Here is a 12763-nt window from a genome sequence, read left to right as displayed (position 1 = left end):
AAGATGTTGTCAGGTTAAATTTATATTGGTTGGCCTGATGTAGGCCAGTTGCTATTTCCTCTCAGAGCTCTCATAAAGCCAATATGAACTTTGCAATGTGCAGTCTGGCTAGCTTGATGTCAGCGTGGTCACAAACCCAGGCCTGGCTGGCATCATGGAAAATCTCTCTGTGATCTTGGGATGTACTCAAGAGGTACCTCTTGGGAAGAATCATGGCCTTGAGAGTCTGAAAGTGGTTAAAAACTGAGCGTTTTTAGCTCTTGCTCCATATGTCCAGACAAAAGGTGTGAATGTATAACAGTTTCCAAATCTCTGTTGTCTTCTGCTGAAAAATTTGCATAACAATGCAGCACTTTTGTACTTCCCTTGTGAAAATTCACCTGAATCTAAAACTTGGCTAATGTGGTCTGAGACCAGTAGATCTACAGGGAAAAAAAAGAGAGGGGATAGGAAGGACAGGGGAAAAGCACGGGAAGATGGTGCAATCCTCCTGGAAGAAAATGTCCCTGAAAGTTATGTTTAATTTAGTTTAAGATTCTGAAAGGCATTATACAACTTCTGGAGCTGAAGTGCACAATCTTTCAAGGTTGATTTAACTGTATGGTTATAATCTAGCTGCTTTAAAAACTTGTACTCAGACACCCAAGAAATATTTTAGTTCTAATTTAATGATTTTAAAAACCAAGTACATTCAGTGGCTCTTGGGCAGATGAGAGAAGTTTCTTTTGAGTGTTTCATCTCTCATTTTATTATGCTTAAGTGCCTTTTAGCTTTGATGATTGGCTTGACCTAAATTGACATCTGAAAAAGAAGCCTGATATCAGTGCATAAATCTGTGATAATCACCACATCATTACACAGCATCACCTTTTGAAGAAGGAATTGTAAAGCTACTCTGTCTGTATTCAAAATTCAGCAGAAAGCTATTAACCCTTGTCTTGTTTATAAACAGATTTAAAAATGCCACTTGTAAGAAACAAAAACAGGAAGCTAAAGCAAAGCTAAACTATTTGAGATGGGACTTCGATGTATGTTTTGTTAGAGGTCTGCTATCCTGAAGTTCAGATAAAGGAACGTCAGTTTGTGATTAAAAATTTTTCTGGTGTGATGAATACTAGATTCTTAAGTCAGAATGTTCTCAGCTGTTCTGCTGTTTTTCTGAGCTAAATAGCTCTGTCTGGAAATAGGCAGTGTGATACTGCTCTAAATTAGTGGGGAAATGATGTTAACATCCATATGTGTAAGCTGAGCAAAGGTTAGTGAGAAGCTATGAATAGACCCCCTCCAGTTCTTAATTTATTATTGTCTAGAAAGGGCCTGAAATGTAAGGTAATAAAGGCTTTCTGTCTTCATATGGTGTGCAGCAGGTATTTACAGCCCCTGAAAAGTATTATCAACTTATGCTTCCAATTTGAAAATTATGTTGAAATCTTTGCCCGCTATTGTCCTTTTCCCTCCCCACAACTGTTTCTTTGAGGAAGTTCTCCCATTTGCTTAAAATAATGGTGTATGACATTAATCAGTCACAGAAAATAGCCTCCACCAGGATCTTTATTAGGAGCTTTATGATGCACTTATTGTTTGAAATCATAAGGCCTCAGAATATTCCTCCAGTGACCTACTAATGCACATCCTGCAGAAAATGTGAAAGCTCTTCGGAAGTGTACTAGTTCCTTCTCTTTTTGGAAGTATTCAGCAGGTGTCTAAATTACATGCTTTAAAATTGCCACATATCTGATGTTTTTCTCTCTCATTTGTGCAGATAGGTATGGAAAATACATACCGAAATGCATAGGTAAGCATATTCAGGGCATAAAGAATTAGGGCTGAACAGTGTGCATACAACATAGGTGAAACTTGCTGAAAAATGGTGTACAGTAGGTATGGTGTGGTTTTGTATGCATATATAAACACACATGCATATGATCACCAATTCTTACGTGTAATTTTCTTATTGTAGTCCCCCTGTTAATTTTTAATACATTTCCAACTAACATGATATTCTATATGAAATTCTATCATGAAGTAGTCCAGATGAGCAAGATTTTGTTTTTAACTTTGAAGCAGACTGTCAGCTGACAATAGCAAATGCAGCATACTGATCTAAAGGAGAAGTCATGCATCGTGTTGGTTACTTACCGACTGCCTTTAGAGAGGCGTACTTGTTAAGCTCTTTGCCTGGGGGCTGTTGCTCATATGGGTTTGTGATCTGTCCCAGGCTGGGATATGAATGTTGATGTGCCATCTGAGGAAGGAGGGGAGATGTTGGCATGACGTTATTCATCTGTGGTGGATCTGTATTAAAGAAAATCGACAAGCATTAAGAAAAAAATAAATCAGTCTTAAAGTTTTAACATCATTATGCAGTACGGATTAGACAGGATATGTCATGAGATTTAATGCAACAAAACACTATTTACTACGAAGTGGGAGTTTGAGTACAGCAAACCCGTACTTCAAACAGTTAATGGCATGATTAAAGGCTGACCAATGATTGTAGCAATACATGCTATCTTTTGTATAAAAAAGATCTTTGAACTAAAAAATAGATTTTCAAAACAATTGAACACCAACACAAAGACTGAATTTGCTGCAGCATTAGGATACAAACCAAAACTTGAAGTTTATTCCAAGGTAGTTGAATACAGGGCAGTAGTATCACTCTCTCTGTGCAGTTAAATAACCAGGCTAATTTAAATTGGCTCAGGCAGGCTGCTGCATATATGCAGTTACACTGCTTTTAATACCAGAACCAGCTTGGTTATTTGCACAGCATTATGTTGTGTCCTGTAGACATGCCCCACAGTGCAGAATGTGCAGTTTTGGCTCATGACTATCATTAGGTGATTTCTTCAGAGCTCATACTTTGTCCTTATATTTTCTCCTTTTCCCTGACAGTAGGTATCACAATATCATACCAAGATAACTTTTTCTGTAGCAGACATACCTAAAAGCAGAAGCTAATTACTGCTTATGTACAGTTTTATACCAGCACTCACGCCATATCCATTCTGTAGTTGATTTGTTCCTTTATAGTAGAGAATACAGCCTGGATACTTTTCTTTCTAAGATATACCATAATTTATTAGCTGTTTTTAATGTTTGATTCCAGCCTTTAAAAAGTTTCGTCAGAATTGTATGCTGCACTCAATTTGCAAACCTAAATTTCAGCAGATTTCAACATGGTCAGCATATCTTTTTTGCTGAGTCTTTCTCCAGGCTCTGTATTTTGAGTTATTTGGAGCTGATTGTCAATCCTAGAACCTTATCGTGGCTTCTGAAATCACAGACGAGTGAATTTTTCTCCTGCAATGAAACCATGGTGCTGAATTGGTGACAATACAGTAACTCCCACAGCATCAAGCATAGGCTTATGATCATGTAGAAAGCAAGCTGGGCAGTTAGGGGAAAGAAGGCTTATTGTGATGGAGTGAGTGGACCACCCCCCAAGTGCCCACAGGATCTGGCAGGAGCCAAATATCCCTGCAGTTTGCCAGGATTTTAAGGGAATTGAGCCACTTGGCTTTCCACAGCTCATTAACGAAGCTGAGTGCATGAGCAGGAGCTCAGAAGCCAGTTAACAGATTTACTACTGGGAGAGAAAAGGAAAGCTAAGGCGTTTTTTAACTTTCTTCTTCACGATTGCTGCTGCCTGGTGCAGTCTCTGCTGTTCAGACTGAGGCTGCCCCTGCCTCTGCAGAGCAGTGTAATCACATCCTCCTACCCCATACACATATAAACAAGTTGTGAGGGCACCTCGAGGCAACTCACGAAAAACAGTAGAAATGCTACCATGTAATAACAGTATGATTCCTCTTGCTGTTACTGGTTGTTCATAGGGAACAAACTGGTTGTTGGATAGTAGGTAGAGCTGAATGAGCGATTATTTTCCCATAACAAAAGAGTTTTTCAGTAAGTGTTTTTTTTCTTTTACCAAACAAATGAAATCTGAAGTTGAAGTTGGACTTTTTTTTGCAAATACTGTGTCAGATCAGGAGAAACATCTTGTTATGATTTCAAAATTATGTATATATAAAATAAGTTGGCTCACTTTTAAAGAGAGACACGTTATTTTGGATTGAAAACCAGAAACTTTTCTGTTCCAGAATTCCCCAAAAAAGTATTGGAACACTTTTTGAATCTTTTTTGATAGGTTTACCTTGAAAGGGTAAGCTTGTTAAGTCAACCCTTTCACAGAAACAGTTGTTATTTTAATGAATTGCTATTTTCTAATAAATAAAAGTTCTCAGTAAGTTTCTGTTCAGCTATAGTACTGGCATGTCTGATGTAACTAAGTGGAGTGACTTTTCTCGTAAAGCAAGAATTCATGAAATCCTATTCCGTTCCCGTTCTATCTCTAGAGAACACCCGAGGAAAGCCTCTTACTCTAATGGCTTGAAACATAAAATAGCTGACCACTCTTTCCAAACTGTCCATATCTTCCAAATGTCTCTCTTTTATGGTTGCATCTACAAGTACGCTTTTGAGGAGGAATGCTAGCACAGCCATATTTTGGTAATAGGGCAGCTGTAAAGATACCAGCATGGGTGGGACCTTTAATATAAGGAAGGCATCAACCTTTTACCACTACATTCACTAATTTTTTTCCGAGTAGAGCTAAATCAGCGCTTCGTAGATGCTACTACTACGAAGTTCCCTTGTGGCAATTCTTATTACTCAGTCTGACAAAACATCATGATTTCACTGTAATGAAAGTATTGTGAGCACCAGTATTTCTATGCTCACTGCCAAAGTGACTTGCAGCTGTAGAGACTTGCAAAAACAATGTAAATAAGGTGTAGTTAACCAGGACTGTTTTTCTAGCTGTGTTTCTTACTTAGACCTATAATTTTTACTCAGTCATCTCTTTAAACGTAGTGAAGAAAGTTACCCCAGGAATGTACTGGGGAAAATTAATTAGGAGTACTTTTTTTTCGTCCAGGTGTTCAGTGGCAGACTATGTTGTTACTAATGTTGCTGGGGTTTGGTTCTTTGAGTCTTTAAGGAGATGTAAAGAAATATGTTTTCCATTTCCAGATCATCTTTGACTTCTCTTTTGTCTTATTAAAAGCCCAGAACTCTCCTGAATTATGAATTTCAAGCAAATTAATGACAGTCATTCTTTCACTGCCGCACTGACTGCACAGTGCCCCTCACTCACACCCAGATGCTTACACAAGACTAAGTCATCACATAGAAGACACAGTTCAAATTACTCATTCAATTGGCCATTTGCACAAAGTAAATTAAGCAAAAGGCCAAACTTTGCCAAAGTGCATTGAACTATATTGAAGAACGATTCCTATTTATAAAGAGACTCCCATTGGAATGGACTCCTAGGGCCTGAAAGGAAAATCTCAGCTTGATATATACATCTGTCTAAATCTGAATCGTACTAAGTTTTAGTCTAACTGGCTGTAACTGGTAAATGTTGCATTTGTTTGCAAGCTCGCTAAACTGTGTGTGATCTGATTCCTTATCTTTGGGTTTCTAGAAATAAGTGAGCAAATGGACACCTACGTTGTCTTCTCCACACATAGTTAATGTAACGATGATGGGTAAATTCACCTATATTTGGATGTTATTTGGGAAATGTTTGTAATTGAAGTAACAATGGTGTAATGCAAATTCTGCAGTAGGCACGGTGATGGGGAGTGTAAGTCTTACCACTGAGGGGAGCCCAGGCTTAGCTGTGAGCAACTAGGAGGTTTTAAACAGGACTTGCCTTGCCTGCTCTGGGGCAATCTACATTTATAACTAAAAAAGGTATTGGCCTCGGCAGTGTTGTCTTATAAACACTGCTTCAGTCACAGCAATACTGAATAGGGATTCTCTCAGCAAATAAAGAAATTTGTCTACAATTACTTCACAAGATCTCAATGTGAAATTTGAGATTTTGAGGTTTTTTCCTGAAATTGGAAAAAATAGTAAGTGTTAAGTTTTGGGGAGCAAATAATAATCTATTGGATTATTCAAAATATTCTGGGATACAAGGCATTGGTTTCAACTGGAAGAAAGTTTAACCAGAAAAATCCCTACCAGCTTTATGACTGACCTCTAGTGCCAAGTTAAATCCTTTATACTTATAAACCAGATATTCTGTGATTGGTATTTGCAAGTACCTGGCTTCACTGTATGGGGACAACCTTAACCTGAAAGCTGTGGCTGTGCTGATACATTACTTTTGGCAACCTGACACTGGTACATTGTCCAGCACAGTATTCCATATAACCAGCTGCACTGTGCCACTGCCAATTTACGTGTTTATTTTTAAAAGACAGAGAATATGAACATCACAAAGAGTCAAAAAACTGCTTGTGCCACAGCTTCTAGCATGAATAGTCAGACCTGATTAGCAATGGTGATATTGTAAAAAACCTACAATATTCACAACCTATCTTGTTTTCTGCTGAAGCAAGGAAATATGATGCCAGGCTGCTTCCTAACCTCCCAAGACTTTGAGGAGTCATTCTGGACCTAGTGTTAGTGGTTTGCTCTCTGTCTTCTTACTACCAGCCCAAAAGGAAGAGTTTGAAAAAGCATGCTGGAGCTCACCACACAAAAGCCAGATGTCTGCTGGACAGAAAATGAGACATACAGGAAAAAAGAAAACCAAAAAAGGTCTGCAGATGCTGAAGAGTGCTTTTGACTGTTATCCCCTTAAGAGGTCTAGGTATACAAAAGTTTGTGGGAGGCAAATGGAGCAGAAAATAAGAACTGGAAGGAAGCTCCACCAAAAGCAGTTTATAGCTAGAGAAAGTGGGGTTTACATCCCAGCTACCAACAATGAGCCTTTGGAAATGGCTAAGGCATCGGCTTCTGGTCACAGTCCCAGTAGTTGATGAAGTTATCTGTTTATTATCTTGTCCTGTACCTCAGCCATACAATTGAAACTTGTATCCAGATGTCACAGCTAACAGCTTACTGCATTTTTCAAGTGAAAATTCTTTTTTTGGAGTGTTTCCACCCCTGCCTGATTGTGAATTTTGGAGTTGCTTTAGTGTGCATCACGGTGACAACAATAATGTAATTGGTTGCTGTAGTTATGCTGCACTCTATCCAATTAAGATGGTGTCATATCTAATTTATGCACTTCATTCAGAAATCAAGGAATGGGCATCTCAGCAATTACTAAATACAAATAAGAACCCAATGTGGAAACACCTGACACACCATGGTCACATGTATGAATGTGGTAAGACAAGGCAAAAGCCCCAAAACTTTTTGTTTGTTTGTTTGTTTGTTTTTCTGCATTGTTTATATAATATATTGTGCTGTTCACCTAGTTTGATTATTCTTGTCAAGAACCTGCCAGGGTTATGGGAAATACTCAGGGTTTGAGGAAGGGATGCCAGTAGGCTGCTAGCAATAATAAGCTTGTTCACTGTTTGAGGGCCAACAACCTGCCAGGAAAGTCCATTAAGCTCAGCCACTATCCTCCTCCTCTTCAGCCATGGGAGGGTGAAACCTGTTCTGTAGAGTGGCCTGGGGATTCATTCCTTTCTGTAGCAATGAAGTCAATGATTCGGTGCTTGAAGACAGGGAAAATGAAAAAACTCTGTCGGCACAGAATGGAATCTATCAGTAAATGAGCAGTTACAAGCATAAGGAAAAGAACAAATGAGACAAGCGATGCAGTAACAAAACAGGAGAGGACGGGGGAAGGGCAGGAGAGCAGAATGAGATTTTGCTATAAAAGCCACCTGCAGACACACATACAAAAGAAATGAGAACAGGACAGACAAAAGAAGACTGGGAAGTCAAGGGGGAAAAAAGGGAAAATTCAGAGCAAAATATAATAATAGCTGAGCATTTTCAGATACTCAAGAGAAAAAGATATGCCCTGAAATAACTGAAATTGAAAATAACCGCTATGAAAACAGGATAGATCTGAGTGATTAAAGAATACCAGTATAAAATTGCTCCCCTCCCATCCATAACTGCACTGCCACCAACATGCATATTTGCCTCTTTGTTCTTGAGTGTATTACACTTAATTATAAGACTAGCTCATCCAGCATTGCAAATCTATACTCGCATTCCTACAAGCCTCACCAACAGAAACTGCAGGTGCTATTTCTGAAAAATCCCAGATATGATGAAAGCTGTGGGATTTTAACAGCTTGACTATGCCTGTAAACTAATTCCTTTCAGACCAGCTCCTTCCTGGATAATAAGACTCTTCTCCATTCATGGGACTGAGCCTCCTGTTGGGGTGAAACTCAAATCCTTGGCCTATGTACTTGCTCTTGCCTCCCTGTAGGTTGTCCCAATGCAGTTGAACTGACCCTTACTGAGGTTTTGTGTCTGTGCATTTTCCTACACCTACATAACCTGAGTTTTTTCTCTCTTTGTAGGTATTGTATTGCCATTGTCATTGTCTTTTTATTTACATTCTTTGCCCCTTCCTTCAGATTTGCATTAAATGTTGTGTTTTTAGAAGATATTCTTATTCACATCCAGAGCATCGTTGCATGCAGGAGCATACAAGGGTATGTTCTGCAACAGGTGGTACATCAAAATTGGGCTGCACGCCCATTAGATAATGCACTGTTGGTGCACGTATAGACATATACATAATATGTGTGGTCCATCCAGTTTAGTAGCCGCTCTCTGTCCAGTACTAGATGTGTGACAGGAGGGCGCAAGAGCCCCAATGGTATTTACATGCAAAATTGTCTCTGAAAGGTGTGTGCTTATCCCTTACACTAGGAGTTCTGCCCAGAAATAGCAATGCAGGTTATGCCCCAAAACAGCGGTCATCTTAAACCCTTTGGTTTGCATTAACTGTTATAAATCTGCATGGTCTTGTTCTCCACATAGTCATAAAATGGTATTTCAGCTCTTGTTAAATTAATGGCACTCTGCAGCAACATTTTCCACAGTCTAGTACAAGTTCTGAACTGGAAAGTATTGCTATTATCTAATCTTAATTTCTCTGCCTTGCAATTTAACTGATTTTGTATTTTAGCAAGAACAGATGCTCGCAATCCAGCTTCTGTACCACTCATTATTTTATATGCTTTTTTTCCACTTTTCAAATATTTGTCTCCTTTCTGAAGTAAATAATTTCACTCCTTTCAATCTTTCTTCATCTGACAGTCTTTCCAAGCTTTGATCGTTACTGCTGCCGTTTCTCAACACTTGTAGCCTTGCAATGCAGCTTCTGAGATGAGGTTCTACCCTCAGTAACACATGGAGTTGTGTTATTCTGTATATAATGGTATTGTAAGTCATCCCTATAAGTCTCTGTCCCTTATGTTATGCAGACTTTTTTGTTTTCTCATCAGTGATGCACAAGTCATGTGAGTAGTCATATTTTCCCTAAATGTGATAGCTCTGAGACAATACATATTTTTCATGGCAATTTATGCTAGCCAGTTATCTGTTCTGTCTCTGCACTGTATCACAAAAACATTCTTGTAACACAGACAACCTACCCGTCTAATCACCGTCACAAAAAGGATCTGAGATGAGTGGGATGGCATTTCATCCAGCAAAAAAATGTTTCTGTTTAATGGAAGTGACAGTCTACAGTGTAAATGCCTATCATCAAACATACTGTCTTGTGCCTTCCCCTGTCCTATTAAGCAATTGTAGGAGTTAGTCCCATGCTACATGCTATACTTTTGATTGTCCATGGTGCCACTGAATGTGAGCGTCTCTCAGCATACTGATGTCTAGTGCTGTATGTTTTCTATTCTTACATGATTAACCTCTTGGTCTGTTGCTGTCTTCCATAGTAGAGGTTGCATGGTCTTTCACATATGGATATCCTCAGTGGATTTCTGAGGAGAAGCTTTTTTCCCCAAAATAGAAGAATGCTGGACACAGTTCATCTTCAGTTACACTGCCAGATTCAAAAAGGTATTAAACTCCTTATGACACAATGGTGTTGTGGGCTATACTGACAGCATGGAGCATAGGCAAGTGAAGCATATCCCCTGCTGCAAGCGTTTATGAATCAGCAGGCTTCGTAATGCTGACTGACACCAAAATTCCTGTTGGTTCAAGTTGAAAATTGGCAAGAGATAGGATGGCATAGTAACTCTTAGCACCTTGTTGATCTAATTTGAGACACCAGTGAACAAGGTTATTGTGGATGCAGTCTTTATGAGAAAGCATTATGGTAGGGAGATTCATGAGCTGATGTTCAGAGACAATGTCACTCATCTGGACATGGGAAAGAAGGTCAAGGAGCCAGGTCACAAAATCCATGGTGCTCTGCCCTTGGTGCGTATCTTAGGAGGAAGTGACTTTCCTCTGGCAGGAGAGGTAAACTGCAGAGACACATCAGTGAGCTGTGTAGTCAGTGCTGCTGTTGCTTGAACAATGCCTTGTGCCTGTTTTTAAATGGCAAAATTCCCATGTTTCCTTCCGGTGCAGTGGAATTCTGTGCCGCTGTCAGATGAAGGCAATGCTATCTACACACAATCGAAAACAGATGGACTCTTCATTCTCAATACTTTTATCTGAAGTGCAGATGAGGACAGCACTAATTTTACAATACAAATCCTCCCCGCTCCACCCCTTTAATTTTCTATCTACATCCTTCAGACACTTACCTATGTGAAAGTTAGAGATTATATGTCTTTGAATAATTATTTTAGGGGGGGTTGAAACATAAAAGAAGGAAAATTAGTGGTAATGAGGCCGAAGAGGTGCGGGGCTCCACTGCCATCTGAGTCCAGCCAGGGAAGTGCACACGATGTTCATGTAAAAGTGCCTTTTTCTTACTGAATGTGCTGCTGCCACTTTATGTTTAAATCTATGGGAATTATTTATATATATAAGAATCTTATGCCTGTGAGCTCTTCTGAACTCTGTGTGACAGGTTACAAATGGTGAAAGAGACAACTGCATCTTTGTGTATCAGTTAAATTCAAGAGCTGGTGACTGAAGCTTCCCACTGTCTTCTAGATCAAGTCCCTGATGCTGTGAGGTGCTGAATTCTCTGTGGTCACAGTGATTTAGGAGATGGGGCCTTCATCATGTTTCAGGTTTGGGCTCCTTGTTTCTGGTTAGACTCCAAGCGTGTAGGAGCAGAGTTCTGTGAAATCAGTTGGCTGTTTTACTGCCATCCGAGGAGGCTGGGAGTGGGATATCACTGGCCTTGTGACTAAACTGGCTGGAAGCTTCTCTCTTCTGCTTTTCATTTCCCTTGGGTTCCATGCTGTACTGTCACACTCACATTCTTGTAATATTTTCTGGGCTTTTGCTTTGCAAAAGCGCTACAGTCTGAAATTGGTTTTCCATGTAGACTTTTATTATGTGACACCATATCTCCTTTTATGAGGGTTATTTTTGTGTCCTCTGAAGGTTTGCTTTTCCTTCATAATTACTCACAACCTGACAGACTTATAATCCTCTGATAGGATTTGTGACATTGTAATCTTCTCTAGAGCAACCCATTGTGGCTTCACAAACAGAGGATTATAACCTTTAAGAAGGCAATAAGCAGATGAACTCTTGAGATATCAAGACCCTGCTTTCATATCAATTTCCAGTGCTTGAGTTGTGGGAGGGCACGGAGCGGTGCTGTGTTCTCACTCCCACCCACGTTTCTGGTTTTCTTCATCTTCTTTTGCCTCAAGTAGCAGAGTTGAGAAATTAATTAAACCCACCAGTTATACACACTTTGAGCACTGCAAATATCCTTAGCTATGCAAATTAAGAAAAGATAAATTCAGCAAATTTGACTTGCACAACAGAATTTTTTTTGCCCAGAAGAATGTTCTTTACACCTTCCCATAAGGTATCAGTTGTTTTACAAATCAAACACTTCTGTACCTTTTCACAGAAATAAAAAGTCTGCTAAGGTGTACCAGCTAGCTCAGATTATGTGTTTTGCCTGTTTTGTCTTTCAATGAAATTACTTTTCTTCCAAAAATTACTATACTTTTACTTAATGGAAATGTGCCTGTCATTATAATATTTTATGTTTATATGCCTTACTTGTTTATTGTTTTCTCTTACTGTAATGGTTATTGATGACCAAAAAGTGTAAATTTTTATGCAGCTTGAATATATTAAAAATTCCCTTACTTCAGGCGTTCCACTAGTTTGTTTATTAACTATCCCAATATACCAACTGTTTAGAAGGAAAAGACATGACAGTATAAAAATTATAAAAGCAAACATATTACCAACTTCGTGTCTTTGGTATTTCCTGCTATGTCTAAGCAGTATCTTAGTGGTCCCCTACCTATAGCTTGTGGGTAACAAATTGCCTGCAGGATTCTCACGTTGTTCATGGGCAAAGGCAATAGAAGAGTTAAGATTTAAGGCAGACATAGAGTTAAAATTGGAAGGAAGTTGCTCAGCATTGTTCCTCTTCAGTCAGCAAAGGTTGAGGACAATTTCACTAGCAAATCATTCAGCTAATGTGGGGTTTGAGAAATATTTTACTTAATTACGTATCTCACCTGAGCATATCCCAGTGGCATATTCTGTCCTGATAGACCTGATCCAGCAATGGAGAAGAGTGTGCTTTTTACTTTCTGGTATAATTTAGTTTATTCTTTTAGAGTCTCTCTAGAGATGAAAACATGTCAGTGTGCTACAGTGAAGCTGTAATATCCAGTTATGGATCTCTTCTTTCCCGAGCCGCATGTGCAAGTCTTATTAATGCCGTTGCCATTTTTGTTTTGTTAGTCTGTGTTAAGCAAACAAAAACTCAGAGAAAGAACTCGGAAGGTCAGTGAAGAATTAGAGTTCTGTTCTCAGAGAAATAGCCATAATTTGTTATCTTTTAGAATAGCGG

General features: G+C 39.1%; 1 protein-coding gene across 1 annotated transcript in view; it reads right to left on the bottom strand.

Moving 5' to 3' along the window:
* The window catches only part of SHISA9 (shisa family member 9), a 200440-nt gene that overhangs the window by 19057 nt on the left and 168620 nt on the right, over positions 1-12763 (bottom strand). The window contains exon 3 of the mRNA XM_050906140.1: positions 2140-2295. Coding sequence (XP_050762097.1) covers positions 2140-2295 — 156 coding nt within the window. The remainder of the gene's footprint in view (positions 1-2139; positions 2296-12763) is intronic.

This window comes from Gymnogyps californianus, chromosome 15 (assembly GCF_018139145.2).
Source record: "Gymnogyps californianus isolate 813 chromosome 15, ASM1813914v2, whole genome shotgun sequence".
NCBI lineage: Eukaryota > Metazoa > Chordata > Aves > Accipitriformes > Cathartidae > Gymnogyps > Gymnogyps californianus.
Note: the sequence above shows the minus strand (reverse complement) of the source record. Positions and strands in the feature narration are given on the sequence as shown.